At 38.7% G+C, this 23,521-nt stretch overlaps 1 protein-coding gene across 37 annotated transcripts in view; it reads left to right on the forward strand.

Annotated features, from left to right (window-relative positions):
* Positions 1 to 23,275, forward strand: part of PLCB4 (phospholipase C beta 4) — a 439,427-nt gene extending 416,152 nt beyond the window's left edge. For 34 of the 37 annotated variants that reach the window (XM_070052074.1, XM_051846249.2, XM_051846237.2 and 31 more), the window contains 8 exons: positions 4,576 to 4,691; positions 6,125 to 6,200; positions 8,159 to 8,334; positions 12,057 to 12,158; positions 16,618 to 16,675; positions 17,094 to 17,180; positions 20,058 to 20,094; positions 21,742 to 23,275. In XM_070052074.1, the coding sequence (XP_069908175.1) occupies positions 4,576 to 4,691; positions 6,125 to 6,200; positions 8,159 to 8,334; positions 12,057 to 12,158; positions 16,618 to 16,675; positions 17,094 to 17,180; positions 20,058 to 20,094; positions 21,742 to 21,830 (741 nt within the window). In that variant the 3' untranslated portion in view covers positions 21,831 to 23,275. The remainder of the gene's footprint in view (positions 1 to 4,575; positions 4,692 to 6,124; positions 6,201 to 8,158; positions 8,335 to 12,056; positions 12,159 to 16,617; positions 16,676 to 17,093; positions 17,181 to 20,057; positions 20,095 to 21,741) is intronic. The other 3 variants (XM_051846254.2, XM_051846255.2, XM_051846256.2) reach the window with 1 other exon arrangement.
* Positions 23,276 to 23,521: the final 246 nt, after the last annotated feature.

Consider the following 23,521-nt stretch of genomic DNA (forward strand, 5'->3'; position numbering starts at 1 on the left):
TAGAATCCATTTTTCTTTTTAGATTTATTTATTTATTTGAAAGACAGTTACAGAGTGGAGGTAGGAGGGAAGCAGGAGCAAGAGATCTTCCATCCACTGATTCACTCCTCAGATGGCCCCAACAATTGGAGCTGGGCCAGGCCAAAGCCAGGAGCATGGAACACTATCTGGGTCGCCTACTTGGGTGCAGGGCCCAAAGACTTGAGCCATCTTCTGCTACTTTCTCAGATGCATTTGCAGGGAGCTGGATTGGAAATAGAGCATCCAGGACTCAAACAAGCACCCATATGGGATGCTGGTGTCACAGGCAGTAGCTTAACGCATTGTGCCACAACACCAGCCCAGCACAGAGTACATTTTCGTTTATAATAAGAGTCACGTGCTGAGCAGACACAATGCACTCAAACTGTAATTCACACCCACTGTCACAATGGCAAGAATGAGTTGGAACAGCAGTTTTCCCCAAAAGAAGCAGAATTCAATCTTAATTTCAATATGAAGTAATTTCCCTTATCCAAAATGGATGCAACCAGAAATGTTTTGGATTTGCATTTTTTCTTTTTTATATTTCAGAATATTTGCCTCTACATAATGATATATATTGGTAATGAGACTCAAGTCTAAATATGAAATTCATTTGTGTTTCATATATAGCATATACATGCAGCCCGAAGGTAATTTTAGACAATATTTTAAACAATTTTGTATATGAACATAGTTTGTATACGTAAAAACTACCAGAAAGCATCACCTGTGGTGTCCTGACACTGCTCAAAGATGTGTGGATTTGGAGCACTTTATATTTTAGATTTCAGGTTTTTGGGTTGGGGATGCTAAACTCACATACAAGTTCTGCAAAAAGCTGTACTTTTTTTCCCCCAAAATGTCTCAGTTATGATTGACTTTAAGGACTTTAAGTCACTACATTTAATTTTGGTACTCTTTCCCTGAATAAAAAAATTATTCCATTGTTTCTTTTGATTTTAACTAAAGACTCAAAGAGTAAAATCAGTGATGGAGTTTTTAATAGGTAAAATGGGCTTAGCATTTCCTACCCTCTTAATTTCACAGAACAGGAGTCTGGGGCTTCACTGGAGTCATATGTCTATCAGTGGGATCCTCATTCCTTTCCTAAAGAAATATTGTCTGGGAGCCACATTATCTTGAAACGGTTCAGTAAACACTGCCTACCACCCAGGGATGGGGTTTTTAGCACAGAGAGAAACATACAATTTTTAGGACTGGTTTTTGTTACCATTTGTATTACTTTTATTTATTTTTAAAAACTAAGATGGTAGTGTCTATTTTATTTGAAAGATTTTTTTTATTTGTTTGTTTTAATTATTTGTTTTTATTTGACAGAGAGGGAGATATGGAAAAGAAAGAGAGCTTTCATTCACTATTCACTCCCAAATGCCCACAACAGCCAGAGACAGGCCAGCCCAAAGCCAGGATCGAAGAACTCCATCCAGATCTTATGTGTGGGTGACAGGAATCCAAGCATGTAGGCCATCATCTGTGGTACCCCAGGAGCATTATCAGGAAGCAGAACAGTGGAGACTCAAACCAGCACTCCAGTACTGTAATTATTTTAATAAAAAAATTTAATTACTTTTATTGGAAAAGTAGAAAAACAGAAAGAGAGAGAGAAAACAATCTTCCATCCAGTAATTCATTCCCTAAATGTCCCCACAATAGCCAAGGCTGGGCCAGACTGTAGCCTGGAGCCAGGAACTCCATCCAGATCTCCTGCTGGGGTGATGGGAACCCAAACCATTAGACAATCATCTGCTTCCTTTTCAAATGCATTACCAGGAAGCTGGATTAGAAGCCAGTGAGTAGGGCTCCATTCCTGCACTCTGATAGGGGATGCAGGCATCCGAAGCAGTGGCTTAACTTGCTGAGCCACAACACCCACTCCACTGTAGTCATTTTAATTCTGTATACTTTAAGTTTTTCCAGTTATTCCTATATACAACAAGTCACTTTGCAGCTCGTAAACAACTCATCCATGAGATTAGGCAAAGGTATGTTGCTCATTCTTCTAGTAAAGAAATTGAGACCTGCAAAGATTCACATGTGTTACTCATGATTAGTTGGCTAATTATGGACTGAGCTGTGAATCCAAGTTCTCTTACTACTTTCCCATTGCTTATTTTTCATTCATGCAACAAACACTCTTGTTTATTGAGCATTTACTTCATACCTGCTTTTGTGCCAAGTTGCTGGTACACTAAGATTTGCCCAGTCCTTGTAAAGCATTATCTCATGGAGTTGAATCTGTCACGAGCAACTTCATGGTACAGCCTCATTCCTTGTATCTAATTAGGTTACTAAGGTTCCCTAGACTATTTTTTATGAAACTATTTGTGTCAGCTTATTTCCAAGCTCAAAGCTTTTATGTTTCCTGTGCTTTCAATGATTTTTTTAAAAAAATTATTTATTTGATAGGGAAAGAGAAAGAGAGGCAGAGACAGAGAGAAATTCCATCTGCTGATTCTCTCCCCCAATGCCCACGACAGCTGTACCAGGCCAAAGCCAGGAGCCAGGGATTCCATCTAGAGATCACTCACATGGGTGGCAGGAACCCAGGTACATAGGGCATTGTCTTTTACCACAGTGATATTTATGAGAGACATAGGAATGCTACACCTCTATTTTGAGACTTGGAGGAAGTCCCTTATTTATTTGTCCATGCATGTGCTAGACAAGCATGATGGTTTCTAAATCTTAGAAAGAAGACCAGGAATGGGGCATTTTTGTACTAGTCCTTGACCCTCCAAGACATTGCAAGAGTAATTAAATATATTCAGGGATACATCTGTGCGTTCTCTATTCCTGGGGCAGTCGATCAAGCTTGGAATAAAGGTTTATTGATTTAATTAATGTACCAGCACACTCTCCTTATATTATCATGGGTATTGAATAATTTATGTAGGCTTGTATGTCACTGTATCTTGAATAAGGTATAACAAGTAGTTGAAATGTGATTTGTAGCAGACTTATTTTTAACCCTGACTACCCTCTGAAGTAGGAATAATGTATCAATTACCTAAAGATGAACAACTTCTAATAAAGTTAAGTGACCTTTTGTAGGATACAAGACTGACGAACCCATCTCCTTGACTCAATGCAATGTTGCATGTGCTCTGAACAAAGTGTGTTTATGGCACGAAGTGCACAGACATTGATAATACTCATATCTAGATCTATAGAGTGTTCCAACTACAGATTAAGCAAGATATTGTTTTTCCCTGACCTCAAGTTCACACCATTAGAGCATCACTTTTGGACTTGTTATTAGTTCCCATTCCAGGAATCGTTCCATTCAGCATCACCCACCTCCACTCTCTTTCCCAATGTGAGGAACACTGAGGCCTTGTGCATCAGTGCATTTCTGAAGCAGGTATGTATAAATGAATGGTAGATCAAGTCCTGTGTTGAATTTGCACTAACAAACAGAGCTGGGAAGTCTTGGAGAAATTCATAATCATTTCCTCATTTATATATATATATATATAAATTCTTCAAAAGATTCATAGAAAATTGAATTAAGAGATAAATTTATTTTGTTGCAAAAAAATTTTAAATCGATACATAGTTTTTTTCATAATATACATTTTCCAAGAAACTTTTGGAGTACTGCTGTATTTTATGAAATCCTCTGAAGGAATTCATTCATTCAATTTGGTCGATCAAGCCTGCCTTAGGAAGAAAATTAATATTTTTAAATTAAATCACTTACTTTTTTGTTTTAAGTAAGCAAAAGTAAATATGACTGTGAGTATAGCTATATAACCTGAAAAACATCTACTGTAGTTATAAATGCCATCCTATTTCTCTAAGTTTCTCAAGAGTAAGATTAGGCTTTCACATCAAGTAATAAAGTTAATTATGAAACTGATAAAGTTGATTTCCTCTGTATTGATTTCCTCTGTGTTTGGGAGGCTGAACAGCCAAAGACATCCAGTTTCATATAAGTCTCTTGCCATGGCCAAATATCTTTTTAGTTGTTCAGGAGGAAATAATGTTTATAAAGAAATAGCTATTTTCAAAGTATTCTTGTATTTCTAATTTCAGCAATTAAATGAAGCAGCTTAAAAAAATATTTTAAATATCTGTTAAACCAAAGACCAGAGCTCCTGAACTCCCTAGTCATCCTCATGAATGCATCTAGATAATGGAGTTAGTAACAATATCAAGTGATGTGGATTGAAATTCAGCTAATGGTAACAGCCACAGTTCCACTCGTGTAGTGATGGTATTCAAGACTTTCCAAAATGTGCCAGGTGTTTGGAAAGCACACCACATGATCAATAGGTATATTAAGCATGTAAAAGAAAGGAAAAAATGGTGATTGAAGTTGAGTGTTTGAGGACCAATGTAGACTAGTTAGGTCTCTAAGAGCATAACAGAGGTGAATGGGTGGAAACTGTAAGGAAACATTGTCCTATGCATGTAGAAGAAAGGACTTTGAAATGATTGACACTGGTGAAAATGATGAATGCAAGACAATGTGAAGTGTATCAGCTATGTTCCAAGTCCAGCTCATAATCTCAAGTTCTTCTCACTCAGGAGCACAGCACCATGCAGAAGTTACACTGCACCCAAGTGGACAAGATCGTGGCGCAGTATGACAAAGAGAAGTCGACTCATGAGAAGATCCTAGAGAAAGCCATGAAGAAAAAGGGGTAATACTGTTTATTTCCTTGTGGAGGCTTTCTCCCTTTTTATGTTTTGTTTTCCCACAATTCAGTTGTTCATGTAGCCTAAGGATAAACTTAGAGTTGTCTCAGTTTTCACTCTTAAAAATTATTCTTAGAAAACAAGAGACTCATTCATGGTTTTAAAGATTTATTTGAAAATCAGTATTATACAGCAAGATGGAGAGACAGACAGAAATCTTCCATCTGCTTCCCTCTGCTTCCATCTGCTCCCAGCTGAAGCCAAGAGCCAGGAGCTTCATTTGGGTCTCCCATGTGGGTGGCAGGGTCCCAAACACTTAGTCATCTCCTGCTGCTTTTCTTGGTCATTAGCGGGGAGTCAGATTGTAAGTGGAGCAGCCTGAACTCAATCCAGTGCCCATATGGGATGCTGGCATTGCAGGTGGTAGCTTTATCCACTGTGCCACAATGCAGGTCCCAAGACTCATTTTAAACACCAATGTTGTAACAGGTCATGGTCTCAGTCAACTTAGTTAGGATTTAGGGAAGGTCCTCAGCGAAGGTCCTGCCATCTTTTAATTCATTGTAACTAGTTCTGATGTGAAAAAGAAATCTTACTCACAAATAATTGAAAAAAATACTTCCTTATGGAAGATTTTTATGTAGAATTAAGCCACTGAAATATTTCAGCATTGCTACAAGCTCAGTGAGAGCAGGGAAGAAAATATTCAGTGCCAGGCACTGACAAGGAATAGATGTGATGAGAGCCCTTGCATTTTTAGAGCAATGCTTCTTCTCAAGCAACTCTTCAATAACATAACGAAGCGTTCTGATTTGGGCTTTAATAAACCAGAGCATGCATGAAGACAGAAGCTCATGACCTGCTCTTGTTTCAGCAACAATATGGATATTCCAAAAGGAAAACATAATCAGAAAATAAGCAGTAATGGCTGCTGGGCAGTTGCCTAGTGTATATTTCCTACTCGTGATAGAATAAGAAGCAAAATTACCCTGTGATGCCAAGAAATGCTATTTTCTCCCTCACTGGCATGTTTGAAAGACAAAAATCTGGCTTTAAAACCGAAAGGAAAGAATTAAAAATTAATTTCAAAGCTGAGGCCCTGTTTTCCACTTTTTCATCCCAAATAATATTTTCTTGAATAACTGAAAAATGGCTGGAAGAAAAAGATGAACCAAAATGGAAACTCTGTCAACAGACCCTTAACAATGGAATAATTGTTAGGTCTAAAGCATTTCTTTGTGGAGTAGTTGAATTGAGTAATCATGATACAGATAATATTTTGAAAGGTATGAATCTATTACCAGAAATACTGATGTTGCCCAATGAGCCATGGCATCTCATATTTGATGAAGATATTGTCTTCATCAGAAAGCTTTGTAACAAAGGAATGGGGGAGATTTATAATTTCTGGCATTCATTTGCAGTTTTCTATTTTCAGGGGAAGTAATTGTCTTGAAATGAAAAAAGAAACAGAAATTAAAATTCAGACACTGACATCAGATCACAAATCTAAGGTAAGAAAGTGTCCATTTTAATAGCAGTGCCTTGCAGAAGATGCTTCATAATTTTTTTTAGAAGGAGTTTCTAGTAAAATCAGAAATCACAAGTCTTGGGCAGTTGAGCGATCCTGTGGTTTGTGAATTCCCAAAACTCATTAGTTTTGAGAAGAGCCACTTAAGGGAACATCTGTTTTTGTCTTGTCTTTAGAAATATGCTAACAGTATTTATGATGTCTAACTCTTAGGCAGGATAGGGTACCCCCAGTCTGCCAAGGGCCATTTGGATACTTATAACATCATTTACAGGCCATACAAAATAATGAACTTAAAATTTAGCCTGCTACAGGTTTATTGAATTTAGAGCCCCACCTGTGGTTGCCTTTGCATGGCCAGACCAAATAATTTTGCATACCTTATTCAGCCCATGGGCCAGATGACCCTGTATTCCTGTTCTAAAGCATCAGATGAAGCAATACATGAAGAAAATAAAAAGAAGTACTGTATAAAATATAAAACATACTGCCCTATAAAATCTACAGCATATACTTCTCTATAAGTAACATTAGAGGTATTAGGAGTTGAGTCTTACTCTGTTCCAACTGCTGTGGAAGTTTTGGATGAGAAAAAAATCAAGACTTGATTGCCTAAGAGATGAACGTAATTACTTGGATTTCCCCAAACACAGCAGAGAATAGGAGCTCAAGAAACCTTAATTAAATTTGTGGACATTTGGAGAATGGAGTGCCAAGTTCCACTCAAGAACACAAACAATTCTTCCAGCCATAATAGATTTTTTAAGGGGGGTGGGCAACACCTTTAAAGAAAGTTCCCATTGATAGCTTTGGTCAAATCAACCGGCCTCCATAGATCTATGTGCAGTTCTTCGTCCAGACCTATAGTTCTCATTATGCATGAACCAGACATGCTGTTCTGAAAGTCCTCTATGTTGCTGTGTATTTGTACAGCCTGAAGTCCATGGAAACCAAGCCATGTGTCTTGGGAAGTTGCTTCCCACTTTCTCATTCTCTTTTCTTTCCTGGAATGCTGAAGAATTAATGCTTGTGCCACATACCATTATTTTTAGATGCTTTGCCTAAATAGGAAAGAAGAAACTTTGGTAATGATGTCAGTTGGCTTTTGCTGCATAATAAACTCTGCCAAATTGTGCCTTTCAACAGCTTCTACTTACTAGCCCACAATTCAGTGGGTTAGAAATTTGGATTGTACTCTACCTGGAGGTTCATATTTTAGCTGGACTCACATGTCTCTGGTAGGCAGAAGTTGGGGGCCGGACTTGCACATCTGGTGTTTGGCTGCTGGTTGTTTTTTCCTCGGTGATCTCCCAAGTTTCAGCAAGCTAGCACAGGCTCAGACACAGGGCAGTCCCAAGATTTTAAGCATAGCAGAAGGGTAAGCATTTTCCCAACCTGTGCTTGCATTACATTTGCTGCTGTCTCATAGTCTAAAGCAGGTCACACAGTTAGCCAGATGAAAGGATATGGAGAAAGAGATCTCAGCTTCTGACAAGAATAGCTAGCAAACCACATCACCAAGAGCGTGGATACCAGGAGGGGAGGAATTTCCACCCCGGTGTCTGTTAGGGTTGGTTTGGTAAGTCCTGGCCCAGGAACAAGAAACACATAGCTCTCTGTTCAAACTGTGACCAGTGAAGCTGGAGAAGCACGAGGTGAAGAGAATGCTGATCGACTTGGTCAAGGAGCTCAAGGCCCAGATAAGGCAGAATGTGATCAAGTTAGGGAGTGAAATATAAGTCACCATTCAGTATTTGGAGACAACGTGATTGAATTGTTTTTATAACCACTGGCTTTGTGATTCTTATTGATTAATACTTATTTTTTTAGGTTGTGGGTGTCTAGGTATTTACCAAGTAAATTGGTGAGAGGGATTTGAATGCATGAATCACATATCTGATGTACGAGGAGTCCAGTTGGCATCACTTTTCCCCCAAACAGGTCAAAGAGATTGTGGCACAGCACACAAAGGAGTGGTCGGAAATGATCAACACCCACAGTGCAGAGGAGCAAGAAATCCGGGACCTGCACCTCAGCCAGCAGTGTGAGCTGTTGAAAAAGCTGCTAATCAACGCCCACGAGCAACAAACCCAGCAGCTGAAACTGTCCCACGACAGGTAGTAGAGCCATCCCTTTCTAGAGTACCCTCCCAATTTTTATGAAAGGTCAGTTGTGGTGTGCATTCATGTGTGTGTGTGTGTGTGTGTGTGTAAGGCTGTGAGTGAATCAACTTACCATATCAGTTACTCTTATATGTATATTCTTTGATGTGAACAAGGTGAACTCTAAGAAGTAGCCTCCGCCATCAGAGGACTTGCCAGTATTGGCAGGACATTACACGCACTTGAAAAGTCAAATGACAAGTGGTAGTAAGGAGTGTCACAGATACGAAGGGCTTCCATTCTGAAAGAGCTCTGTCTCCTTTGAGTGGTCATGGAAACTTCACACAATGGAAGAGCTGGACCTGGCCTTTGCAAAGTGACCTGGAGTCTCAGGAAGAGAAAACACTGGGAGACGTAAAGACCAGACAGTAGAGCTCCCACAGTGATTCAGTTGTAATCATTCAATGGATAACTGTGGGCAGAGCCTTTTTCCCTGTCTCTTCATTGTTGGGACTTCAGTGAATTTTAGGAAGACCAGCCTGGTAAGAAACAGCAAAGAAGTATTGGTTTTCTCTGGACTCACCCCACTTCAGCAAAGTGAATGTTGCATTTGAAATACTGCAAATGAAGAGCTGGACTTTTCCCTGCACCGAAGAGAGATTTTGTTGATTAAGTCTTTTCATCACAGCTTTGTTGCACCTTGCTCACCTCCCACTTAGTGGCCACTATATGCCATAGTTAGGGTCTATCAGTGTACACAAAAGAGTATAAAATAGAAGCATTAGACAAGCAAATTCAACAAAAAAAAACTTAAAATCCCAGCTGCTTGAGGTATATAGTTTCATGCCCAAATTCCCAGCCTTATCTGGAATGATAGGTATTGCCACAGGAGCATTGTGTTTTTGCCTTGGTTTCTAATTCTCACTTGAGATAACTATATTAATCAGCTTTTTATTACTATAACAAAATACCTGAAGCAACTGATTATTTTTAAAAGGGGTTTATTTAGTGCACACTTTTGGAGGGGACAAGTCCGAGATTGGGCAGCACTTTTGGTATGGCCTCTCCTGAGGACAGAAGATGGAACTGGCAGAGGTAGAATCACATGGTGAACCAGGAAGCAAGAGAGAGAAGCTAAGCCCAACTCAGATTCCTGCTTTTAACAACCCTCTCCAGATAACGACCTTTCAAGGGCATATCCCATAGTGATCTAAGGACTTCCCATTAGACCCACTTCCTTAAGCCTCCACCACTGTCCAGTAGCATCAATCTGGGGACCAAGCTTTCAACACATAGGCCTTTGGGGGACATTCAGCATCCACGCTAATGTCCAAACCATCGCACCAACTGAAAGTTGTATACCTACCATGCAACATTTCTATGAAAATGTCCTACACTCCATGCATCTTATGTTGTTCAGTTGTATGTTATCAGTAACTGTCATCTTTTTTTGCTTAAAAATACTCTTGATTCCATACATAGAAAGATCCTGTCTTCATTCTGTCTTTGACCATTGCTACAGCACCAGGTTTTAAGTGTCTCCCCTTATCCAATAATACTTCATAGAATAAAGCAGTTTTCTGTCATTTTTATAGATGAAAAAATTAAAACAGTTGCTCACAATAATGGGTTTCATCTGAAGGAAAAAAAATCAAACTTTGCTTTGCTTAGGAAGTCATTTGAAGAAACCCTACATTGAGCATGGAAACACCTTAACAAATATATCAATGGCAGGTGCATCTTTTCAAAGCAAGAACAGTGTTTAAGCTTTTTTCCCTCAAACACCAGGTGATTCTGTTTTTCCACCATCACAGCTGCTGTTCTTGGTTACAAACCCTGGTTTTCTTACATTTGTCAGCAACATTTAGTCATTGACAAATGTTTGAGAAATGAATGAATTTTTAAAATGATCTATTTACTCACAAGGTAGAGAAAATTTGGGAGCAGCTTTTTTTTCCCCTTTGTTTAGGTCCAGAATCTCTATGCATATTACTGCTGCTGAGGTTCTGAAGAACTTCCCACTCCAGTATTATCTATTCCTTTTGATGCATAGCAAATAACATCACTTAGGTTGCCTGACTCTTTGTTTACCCACTTATAGTCAGTGCTTTAAGGAGATCTCAATAGGTTTCAGAGTAATTTTTGTTAATCGTACTCATTTTAGTATTGTAAATTTTATCCCTTTAATGTTCACATAAGTAATCTAAAGATAGGAATGTTTGTCATGCACATGTGTGCATGCACACACAGGGATTAGTTACATGCAAACATCCTTTTTTTGCTGCTGGTGCTTCTTTGAAACATTTAGTGCCTTTCATTACCGCCGGCAGCCAGAAACAGGAAGATCACTTGTAAAAGTTAGAACATCTATCTCCCAGCCCATCTGGTACCAAATAACATGGAGCAAAGATGGAAATCTTTGTACAAGGATACTTCAAAAAAGTCATGGAAAATACAAGTAAAAATTTATGTTGATGTGGAAAATTTTTCAAATCTGTAGTATTTTTAAAAAGATTTATTTATTGGGGCTGGCGCCGAAGCTCACTAGGCTAATCCTCTGCCTGTAGCGCCAGCACCCTGGGTTCTAGTCCTGGTCGGGGCGCCAGATTCTGTCCCAGTTGTTCCTCTTCCACTCCAGCTCTCTGCTGTGGCCCAAGAAGGCAGTGGAGGATGGCCCAAGTGCTTGGGCCCTGCACCCACATGGGAGACCAGGAAGGAAGCTCCTGGCTCCTGCCATCAGATCAGCGCGGTGCTCTGGCCGCAGCGTGCTGGCTGCAGCGCGCTGGCCGCTGCGGCCATTGGAGGGTGAACCAACGGCAAAAGAAGACTTTTCTCTCTGTCTCTCTCTCTCTCTCACTGTCCACTCTGCCTGTTAAAAAATAAATAAAATAAAATAAATTTATTTATTTTGCTTGAAATTCAGAGCTACAGAGAGGCAGAGGCAGAGAGAGAGAGAGAGAAAGAGAGAGAGGGAGAGAGAGGTCTTCCATCTACTAGTTCACTCCCCAAATGGCCTCAACGGACAGAGCTGGGCTGATCTGAAGCCAGGAGCCAGGAGTCTCTTCCAGTTCTCCCACGCGGGTGCAGGAGCCCATGGGCTCGGGCCATCTTCCACTGCTTTCTCAGGCCATAGCAGAGAGCCCAATCAGAAGTGGCCATATGGGATGCCAGCAGTGCAGGTGGCAGCCTCACCTGCTACGTCACAGTACTGCCCCTCCCCCAGTTTTTTTTCATGAACTTGTTGAAGATTCCATATGTGTATATATAGATTTCAAAAAAATTTTGCACCAAACTAATTTTTAATTCCATTTTCCACAAACTTTCTGAAGTACCCTGGTATTTTCTCTTCTTAATAGATCATCATTGTTACTTCACCACTAGGTGGCACACTGCCCCTCAGGGAACAGCATCCACATGTGTGTGGGTTGTTCCTTTTTCCAAAACATAAAATAACTTGGTGAGCTCAACAATGAAAATAAAAATGAACCTAGTGCTATAGTTACAAACTGAATTTGTTCTGTTTTCCCATCTCTTTAAATTATGGTTAAATATACATAAAGTAAATTTACCGTTGTACCATGTTTAAGTGTGCGACATTAAGTATACTCACATCGTTGTATACCTTCCACCATCATCTGTTTCCAGAACTTTTCCAAATTTTCCAATTGAAACTTTGTTCCAATTAAACACTAACTCTCCATACTCCCTCTCCCAATTTGTTTCTTTTCAATGTATAGGGAAAGCAAGGAAATGCGAGCTCACCAGGCCAAGATTTCTATGGAAAATAGCAAAGCCATCAGCCAAGATAAATCAATCAAGAATAAAGCAGAACGAGAAAGGTAAGTCTGTGAACATTCAAAGGGGAAATATGGCATTGACTTAAAGACATAGTCCCAGCAAGGTTTAGGTGTGCTGAACACATGTATATCTGAGATATAAAACACCCGTGGTTTTGTGTAGGTGTTCTGCTGTTGTACCTGCTATAAAGTTTTATTTTCATTGCTGCAGAATAGTAGTCTCCAGTTTTTTGATTGTTTACTACCACCGGTAAAATAAATTTACACTCAATATATGTGCTTATTTTCAAACAGAATTATATAAAATATGACATAAAAATCAATATAATTCAAAACGTCATTCCTACATTCCAGTGGGGTTCACCCTGCAAGCATCTCACATGTGTAGTTATCTGCTCATTCTGGATGGGACAATTCAGATTAGCAGGAGGGTGATCCTCTGCCCTTGATTTGCCTCCAGCAGTCTTGATAAATGGGAACATCTTAAAACCCTCCCCTTTAGCCACAGCTGGTAAAGGAGATCTAAGGCAGCATCAATAGTCATGGTACAGAGCTGGCATGGTGGTGTAATAGGTAAAAGCCTCCACTTGCAATGTCAGCATCCCATTTGGAAACCAGTTCCTGTACCGGATGCTCCACTTCTGATCCTGCTCTCTACTAATGACCTGGAAAATTAGCAGAAGACGGTCCAAGTGCCTGGACCTCTGCTACCCACAATGAAGACTTGGATGAAGCTTCTGGCCATGTGGGGAGTGGACCAGTCGATAGAAGATCTCTCTCTCCCTTTGTCTCTCCCTCTCTCTACAACTTGACTTTCCAATAAATAAATCTTTTTTAAAAAAAAGTCATATCCAGTACTGCACTTGATTCCCACTGATCACAAATGGCACCTTCTTCTGTGCTGTTCATCATCCATGTCAGTATCCAGATGCTGTCAGCTCCGGGCTGGGTTAGCACACCAGTAGTCAGGCACAGCCAGCTTCCTTCTCTTGGAGGAGTAACACCTGACAAGATGGTGGCTCTTAGGCTGAAGTCTATGTCCTGCAGAAAGATTGTATTTTATGCCTCACAAAATACAGCACAAAGTGAAGATCAGCTCTTAGGGTTACAACCTGAATGTGAAGTTTCAGGCTTCGAGTAACTCGTCTCTCCCCCAGCCACAGGCCAAGTATTAGAGGACAAAGTAGAGCGTGCATGTGTTAGCTCCCCTGCTCCTTGGCCTTTCACTTGTTAAATACCTGGAATTTCCTCCTTGTGTTGAACATGACAGGACACCTGTCCAGCTACCTGGATGTTGAGTTTTACAATACATTTCAATTATTTAGCATGATAAGTAATGGTGAACTTGCAATCTGATAAAATAGACAGCATCATAGCATCTAGTACATTTTTTAATGCTGTGCTGTTGTTGGCTTAAATTCTATTTGTAAATATGGGCCACCAAGGGGATATGGAATTCCATAGTTATTTTGACCTGAAAATGAACCACCATTTCAGCCCTTGGGCAAGAACACTTCCCAGTCAACATGGAGAGTTATTTGTGCCTCACAATAAGGAAACTCTGTGGAGATCATTAATCATTTTGATTAATGCTTATTTGCACCATGATAGTATAGTATCTCTCAGGTTCTAGTTTATTTCTATTTTAAAAAATGCTATTCTCTGTATATTATTTTCAGATAAGAAGTTTGTTTAAGGGCCTTCTATACATAGAAATGACATTGTCTTCTTGAGCTCAAAAACTTGAAATATTTCAGCCATGATAAAACTTCATTAACTTGAACAGTTTTACACTGCCCAAGGTGAAGTACAGAATTCAACATGATAAATGTGCTAATTATTAAGACCTCTTTACCACCTTTTCCAAATATCTTGCAAAGTAGACTTCAGCTCACTTGAGGTTAAATTATCTTCAGTTCTGAGTTACTGCTAACTTATCCAGCAAGGTGTTTTAAAATTTATTTTCCTTGTTTGACTTAATACTTGTTTATTTCAACTTTCTATTCAGTTATATAGGTGGTTCCAACACAACTACAAATAACTTTTTTTTTAAAGATTTTTTATTTATTTGACAGGTAGAGTTACAGACAGTGAGAGGGAGAGACAGAGAAAGGTCTTCCTTTCGTTGGTTCACCCCCAAAATGGCCGTTATGGCTGGAGCTACACTGATCCGAAACCAGGAGCCAGGTGCTTCTTCCTGGTCTCTCACGTGGGTGCAGGCGCCCAAGCACTGGGGCCATCCTCCACTGCCTTCCCGGGCCACAGCAGAGAGCTGGACTGGAAGAGGAGCAACCGGGACTAGAACCCGGGGCCCATATGGGATTCCGGCGCCACAGGCGGAGGATTAGCCAAGTGAGCCATGGTGCCGGCCCCCAAATAACTTTTTTTTTTTAAAAGAAACTATTTCTCTATGCCACCTGGTTAGTTGCCTTCTAAATTCACACATTGTATATTTGTGTGTATCCACTTACTAAAATGAGAAATAAAATTTAACATGTATCATTCCACTAAGAAAGATATGGAAACTTAAAAAGCATTCTTCCTCTTAGGTCAAAAAAAGACATATCTGCAGAAATTACACAGTACTTATAACTGAATGACAATACAAACACTATTTATCAATGTGTAGAAGATAGCTAAAGTGATATTTGGAATGAAAATTACAGCCTAGCACACTATCTCTCTCTTTCTCTAAATATATATAAATATATATTTAATAATATTAACATTAATGAGGTAAACACTCAAGTGGGGTAAAAAAAATAGAAAAAAGAGTGAATCCAAAGATTTCAAATGGAAAGAAATAATAAATTAAAATCAGAAAGTATTGAAATACAAATCAGAATATCTACACAAACAAAAGTTTGTTATTTGACAGAAATAATAAAATCAGTAAACTTCCCTAAGACTGATCACGCAGAAAGAGAAAGCACAAATTAGTGGCATTAGAAAAGAAAAGGGGCTCAGCCGGCGCTGCAGCTCAATGGGCTAATCCTCCACCTAGTGGTGCCAGCACACCGGGTTCTAGTCCCGGTTGGGACGCCGGATTCTGTCCCAGTTGCCCCTCTACCAGGCCAGCTCTCTGCTGTGGCCCAGGAGTGCAGTGGAGGATGGCCCAAGTGCTTGGGCCCTGCACCCCATGGGAGACCAGGAGAAGCACCTGGCTCCTGCCATCGGATCAGCGCAGTGCGCCGGCGGCAGCGCGCCAGCTGTGGTGGCCATTGGAGGGTGAACCAACGGCAAAAGGAAGACCTTTCTCTCTGTCTCTCTCTCTCACTATCCACTCTGACTGTCCAAAAAAAAAAAAAAAAAAAAAAAAAAAAAAGAATGGAAAAGAAAAGGGGAAATAACTGTATAGACAATAAACACTTTTTAAAAAACCAAGGCTGTTATTAGCAATTACTTTAAAAACAGAATGAAAAATTTCCTAGAAAACTATAAATACACAAAACTGACTGAAAATGGAGAAAACCTGAACAGATTTATAACTACCTTCAGTTAACCAGTCAGGTCCATTCAGTCATGAAAAATACTCCTCTTCACCATTACTCAAAGAAACAGAAGTTACAACAGCCCGGTGATGCTCCTTCAGCAGACCAGCAGTTGACAAAGATGTCAGCGTCTGATAGTACCAGTAGTGGTTGAGGATCTGGAGAAAGAATCACACCAGGCCCTGCAGATGGATGTGCAAACTAGGACAGCTGCTTTGCAGTAAAGATGAAGCTGTTCATACCCTACCAACTCGCAAGTCTCAGTCCACACCCAAGGGGAACCTTGGCCCGTATGCACTAAGCCTCACTCATTCGGCTACTCATTGGACACTAATCCTGACAAGTATTGCAGGGCCCTGTGTACCACATCATTGTAGCATTGTTTAGAAATAACTTTTATTGATGGTAATCTGGAAATACTGTTATCTATTCATAATTGGAAAACTGTGTACAGCAGATGAAAATAATGGTATTGTTTGAAACGTAGGTATCTAGCTCTAAAACATGAAAATAAGTGAAAAGTTATATGAAGAAACCCAGATATGTTACCATTTGGATACATTTTGAGAACACACAAAGTAATAACACCAGTATCAGCACCACCTGGGAACTTAGAGGTGTAGAATCTCAGATCTGCTCCAGATCCAGTCAGTCAAACTCAGTGGGGTGTGGGCTCAGCAGTCTGTGCTGGTGGCATCTCCAGGTGGTTTGTATGCAGAGGACAGTTTGAGAAGCATGTACATACACACATGCACACACAGGAGGCTTGAATCATAGCTGTAAAACTTTCTAAAGTAAATATAGTAAAACATTAATATTGAGTGATATACACACAGCTGTTTCTTTATTTTTCTCTGTACATTGTATGTTTGAAAATCCAAGAATAGAAACTAAGAAAAAGAAACAATACTTGCATCTAGATAACTTGATTGAATATAACATTCTTATTTGATGTAATATTAATCACATTAACCATCAAGCCTACTGTTATTTCTACCCATTATCTTTAGGCGGGTCAGAGAGTTAAACAGCAGCAACACTAAAAAGTTTCTGGAAGAAAGAAAGAGAGTAAGTATTCTGTAATTTCCTTGACACTCTTCCTTGAAAAATTGTAAGTAATAATCATACTTAAATACCAGGCTTCTAGCTAATTTGCTTAATTTGATTTTTCTGTACATTAAGCATACCAGCTATTCTTTTCTGCCAGAGTAATCTTACCAAAATCTCTGAAGTAATTATTTGGCACCATTTTATACAGAAAATGAAGCCAAGTGTTAGTCCTGTACAAATGCTCTATTATTTTTCTAATATATTGCAGGAAAGATTTTCACAGTAAAGGCATTAGGGTTCAAATTGAGTTTTCAGACTATTTCTTTGTTTTTAAAAGTTATCTCCCTCACTTAAATTATAAACTTAAAAATTACTCCTCATCTATAAGTTTTAAGATTACAAACTAAAGTTTATCAACTTTTTGTTTTTTTTACAGCTTGCAATGAAGCAATCCAAAGAAATGGATCAGTTGAAAAAAGTCCAACTTGAACACCTAGAATTCCTAGAGAAGCAGAATGAACAGGTATTTCACTTAAATACATAAAAAGATGTAGGCAGCAGCTTCAGGATGCAAATACCAAGGCTCCCAGTGACCCCTCTTCTGAAGCCAGTGGCCTGGGTAGTATGATGACTAGAGGAATTTGCTGCCTATTGTATTTGCTCCATTTCCTTCAAAAGGATTAGAAAGTAATTTTTTGGAGGAGCAGTAAAGGAATGTGGCTTGGAGGAAAAGAATAAATAGGCATTTGAACATAGAATTACATTACTAAAAGTAAGAGGATAAGAAAACAGGTTAAAAATTAATTTATCCATTTTTATTTAGAGTTTTATAATTTGAATCATACAAACAAGTAATATTATGTTTAACAGAGAAATCACCTATGTTCAGGTTCAATCTAAAATTAAAGTTAGGAAAACCTTCCTAGGCTTACATGTTAGAATCTGAAGTTGTGAGCCTCTGTAACTCTACAGAACACTCAACATGAGTGTACATGCCACTCTTGGTTTTGCCAGCAAAACAATAAATAAATACACACAAATCAAGAGTTTGCCAAACTCCTACTGTTAAGTTAGGCCATCAGGTATATACCAACACCGAGATAATTTTGTTTTTTAACCTGGAAGCTTGGATCTGGGAAACCCTATCTCAAGTGGGTTTCAGCCCCTCCTCCTCCTTCCACAGTGTCCCAGCCATTTTATGGAAGCACCTGTTTCTTGTATGGCAACTTTACCTTCAATTTAAACTTCAGTCTCTTTTGGTTCAAGTTGTGCTCTTAAGATGTAGTGGGTTTGGATATAGTGGATTATTGTTTCTAGATAATTTACTTCAATTTAGAAGCTATGGCGAGGTTTTGATGAATTACAGACTTGTACTACATTCTTTCTTCTTTCCTCTCATTTATAGAGCAGTCCTATTTAAGGTATATATATATTTTTTTCATATTAAATGTCTGCCACTGAAGAATATTTAAGTAGAAAATATACTAAAAAGTACCTTTAAGAAAGTAGAACAAAACAATAATATATTTTTCGGTATTGTCATAGGATAACAGATCCAACTTCTGATTTCAGCCTCTTTACTTTTTGATGGATAGAAGTTTTATTCATCAACATATTTCTGAGTTATGTTTCACATTTCCTCTTCAGCTAAATGCTTCTATTCATGAACAGTCAACCAATCCCCAAGGGGACAATACATGTCTATTGTCCCATAATGCCAATTCATTTGACCAACTCATAGATGCATCGCATTCTGGTGCAAGTTGCATAGCTTATATTTGTTCACGTAAAGCCCTTCTCAGAAAGTGTTCCTCATGGGGAAACATGGGAATGTGTATAAGGCTAAAGCTACCATGTCCAAAGCTTTACATGATTCAGATAGGTGCAGATAAGGATACCTTTGAAAAAAAAAATCATACTCCTTAAGACAAGGGCATAATGAAAGGTAAGGCACAGTTATGTTTTAACTAACTAAATTAGGAAACTACTCGGAAATTATTGCGTTGCTTGGCAACAAGTTTGACTAAAGAATGTAAATGTGCTAAAAATTACTCCTCGTTACAATAGTGATGTAGATCAGAGCTAGGGAATAAAGTTATCTAATGTTTCTCATTTCAAAGCTAAAGTACATAATAAAAACTCACTTTAAGCTTTTATCCTAATACATGGGTCATTTAAACCACATCAGAGTTCTTGCATTAAAATACTGGATTAGTGAAAGCTGTATTGATTGGGAAGATGCTAGCTTTTTGTTCCAAAATTTACATAACGCCTCTTAATATGTCATCAATGATAAGTACCACCCACAAATGATACTTTGAGTCACAAAAGCTTAGGAAAACCCAGAACATGAAAAGACTTGAGACTTGATGAAGGCTTAATGAGATTCAAGAAAAAAGAAATTCAAGGTATCATAATGATGCTTCTGGCAAATGTTGAATAATTCAGACTTGAATTTCTGTATTCAGCTTTGCTTTACAAGTATGACCCATTAAATAGCAAATTCAGTGCCAGACCTTTTATATATATTTGGAATTTAAAAATCAGAAAACTGTCAATTTAGTTGTTCTGTATGCAATAACACCATCAGAGGCACAATGTGAAACATAAAATAACTGTGTTTCTTTCTTCATAAAAGGCAAGGTCTAGAACTATGCAGTAGAGCTCCCCTCATAACCAATTAAATATTTAATTAGCAAAAATTGGAGGGGGAACCCAGTTGCCTGTCTCCAGACAATTCCAAACAATCTCCCAAACCATTATTCAACTCCAAGACTTTTCTCCCCCTCTTTTTAAGCCAGTGTTGAGGGCATTGGCCAAAATGACTCATGCGTTAATACTACATTTTGTTGTTCTTGTTCTGGGTTCTAACGGCATATGTCCTTTGTAAGCCACTTCACAGTGTTGCCTGCTCGGTCAGCCAATTATTCATTAAAGCTCTAACAGTTGAGGTTTTTCTTCCTATTTGAGAGTTGTCCTGTAGGCCCCCCAGCCACACAGCATCTCATCCGTCTTGACGTGTACCATTTCAAACATTAGTGAATCCATTACTGTCACGTTCAAGTCTCAAAAATTTATTTTTGTCATCAATCCTATCATTTAATGAAGACAGGTGAAAGGTTTTGCTAAAGATTAGGCATTCTATGCACTGCTGCCAGGAGAGGAGCAATCTGGGCTAGTAGGCATCGGTTGTTTTTGTTCTTTTTTTTTTCCTCTTTCTCTGTTGAGATCAACTCGGGGGAAGGTTTGTCACTGATGGGTGTGTACATGTTTTATTCTTAGCTTTTTGCTTTTCTGTATATAGTTTTGCATTCATTTCGCAAATTCACTTCAATATTCATTTATTTTCTTTGTTTTGTATGTATGACTCAATTTGACATGACTATTTTTGTACAAACAGCTTTTGAAATCCTGTCATGCAGTGTCCCAAACACAAGGTAGGACTCAAACTCTGATCAGCAAGACATTGCTTTCCTTCCTGGTGCAGTCTCCATTTATGAATCACTATGGTCATAACTAATTAATATTTTAAGGGTTTGGGATTTGAAAACTTGACTATTTCATGCTTGGATTTCTGATGTAATATTTAACCTGAAACGCCCAAACTTTTGGAGAATTCTGATGGCTCTGTGGCTGCATTTCCGCTTGCAAATCTGTGAAACGGGTGACAGTAATGAAGATATGCCCAGGCATTAAGAATAGTGGTCTATAGCTGTTGTATGGCCACAGATAAGCCTGGGTCACAGAGTGAAATATTCCTCAGTATTAATAGGACTCCAGTGAATCTTTAAAGTATCCCAAAGTTTGTCAGTGATTTTTAATGACAGAGAGTTTATGGTCTGCCTGTAGACATGCTGTATCATGCAGAAATGGTATATTCTTATGCTCTCTGCCAAATCTGGTTTATCAGATCTCAACCCTAGCAACCCTTGTAAGTGAGGTGACCATGTAATTTATTATCTGAACCAAGATGGTTATGAGAGTTGAAGGAACACTGCTCACATGAGCCAGAACTTCAGGCATAAACCGGAATTGTCCCAGGCAGTTGGCAGTGGTCACCCTGCTCATAGAAGAATTTAGCTGTTGGAATAATCTTTTAATGTCTTAGAATTCTTCCTTCTGAACTGCATTCAATATTATCTTTAAATGCTAATGGGGAAGAAATATAGGAATATTTTATTACTACTTACTAAACATAGAAATATTTGATTTCTAGCACTGATAATGTTTCACTGTCATCTCTTATGAATACTGTTTGTGTCATAGTTTCATGTTTGTATATTTTTCTCCATTTCCTCATTTTTCTATTAGAGTAGTACTAAACTCCAGGCATAAGAAATATCTGGGTCAAGGGAACCATTCGTCAAATTTACGCATGAAGAAAATTCTTTGGTGTGTGATATCCATCCTGCCCAAAATGAAGTGTAAAACTAAAATATAAAACAGTAATTAGAAGAAAATCACCATATGGTTTGTGGGTTAAACTAATTTTGTCACAGGACTTCATTTGGGAGGTTTAGATATTTAAAGTATGAGCTACACAATTGACCAAACCAATGTAATATGCTCTCACTTGAACTTCTCCATCAATTAGATTCTTAGGTAATTACCTTTAGCTAAATTTCAGCCCATTTGGGGAATAATTTGTGCATAAACAACACTTTCTAAAAGTAATAAAATTATCTACACATAGTCAAAGTGATGTGACAATCCAGAAACTAAATCAAATCAAATCAAATCAGTTTGATGTGATATAGTGTAAACATCAAGTGAGTGGCTCAACCTATATTTCAAGTGGGTTTCCTGGCACTGTGTAGACCAGCCTTTCTTAAACTTTAATGTACATAAGCATTTCCTAGAGGTGTTTTTGAAATGCAGATTTGGATTCAGTTGGTCTGGGATAGGCTCCAAGATTCTACATTTCTAAGAAAGTCCCAGGCAATGTTGTTGCTGCTGGTCCGAGGTCAGTTTTTTGTGTAGCAAGGCAATAGTGACAACCTCAGATTTAGAGAAGAAAGACCAAGGTTGTGTAGTGCCTTCCAGAGAGGATTTCAACATGTAAGGCCGTGTTTCTGACGTTATAGGCGAAGGAGATGCAGCAGATGGTGAAATTGGAAGCCGAGATGGACCGCAGACCAGCAACAGTAGTGTGAAACTCCAGAATACAAACTGAAGCAGCAAAACCACAAAGCATCAAAAGATCACTCCCCAGACTTCTGAACACCAACTCCGTGGATGAACGCTGTTCTCTTTCATGTTTCCTTTATGTGTAGACAAGGTTGCCCAGAACCGGAGAGACTTGTATGACCTACGTACATATCTTTACCAGTTGGAGTGTTGAATTTCCTTGGCCAACCAAAAGTAGCTACAATTCCATAAAAAAATCTCCTATTCCAGTAAGGCAGAGTTTAACCATTGATGATACAACTTAAACATGTTTGCTACAAAATACCATCACAAGTAAATGAGCTTGGTGTTAACAACTCTGCTTTGTGATGCATTAGAACATGTTTGAGCTGCAGCAAATATAGTGCATTAGCAATTAAATAGCAAGTGCATGCACTCAGAAAAACAAACTCTGTCTATAAATTCATTAGCAGAAGTGGTGGTCTGCTAGACAAATACTTTTGCAGAATTTTTCTACATCTAAGTTACCTCATCAGTAAGTGCCATGTCTTTACCATGCCATAAGAGGCTAATTTCCTGTGAAAGTTGTGGAAATTATTAGAACAGTAGAAAAATAGAGCAGTGTACCTGTGCCAAAATTCACCAGTACTGAAAGGGGAATTCTGTTAGGCACATTTAAGAAAGTTTACATCTGACATTGCTTTATAGGAATTTCTTCTGCAGATTCCAGATACTACAATTCACTATTACACCAAAAAGGTTGTGAAGTGGTTATTGGCAAATGTTTGTAAATGTGACCATGTATAAAGTATTTATACTTCTTAATTCACACTGTTTTAGAGCAAAATCATTTAAGTATTGCCACATAACAAGGTTAGTAACCAGGAATAATAGAACTATGTTTGCATGATACACAAGCACCAATTAAGACTAATCCATACAGACACAGTTAACCTAATGCCAAATAAATACTGGTTAAATACATGTATGGCACAGAGTATAATTTGACTATCAAGACTTTTAGCATAATGAAAAAGTCTATATATATGTGTATATGAATTATGTGGGCATTCTTGATATTTCAAGTTCTAGTTTGAAAAAATACATAACTAATTTAATTTTACACAGAAATATTTATGCAGATTTTCAGAATTTCATATCAGGAAATAACCTTTTTATGTCTTAAATATCAAAACGATTTGCCACAGTGTTCACCTGCATGGCCCTTACGCCAGCTGTAGCTGTGTTGCAGACAGTGCATGAGAAAGCATTCCGCTGGGGAATGAGCCGTGCTCCAGAGTCCAGAGGAGCGCATGGCAACCTGGGAGTCTGCAGCTAATCAGATGACTGATTTCAGGACTCAGAACACCGACCAAACTGTTGTATATGCTTGTACAAATTGTGTGTTCCTCTGAACAAAGCAGACACATTTATGATACCATCAGTACTGAAGTTAAACTCCCACCTTCTCTAATAAAAAATTAAAACACATTTAACACTTGTCAGAGAATTTACTCCCATGATGCTTTCTAGTAAATGCTTTGCCTTTTGTACACTCCTGGAGTCTCTTGACCTGAGTTCATTTATTATTCTTTGAGACAGAGACAGGCAGGCAGATAGAGCTCCCATCCGCTGGTTCACTCCCTAAATGTCCACAACGGCCAGTGCTGTACCAGGCGGAAGCTGCGAGCTGGGAACTCAATCCAGATCTTCCACAGGGATGGCAAGGACCCAATT

This window comes from Oryctolagus cuniculus, chromosome 11 (genome assembly GCF_964237555.1).
Source record: "Oryctolagus cuniculus chromosome 11, mOryCun1.1, whole genome shotgun sequence".
Classification (NCBI taxonomy): domain Eukaryota; kingdom Metazoa; phylum Chordata; class Mammalia; order Lagomorpha; family Leporidae; genus Oryctolagus; species Oryctolagus cuniculus.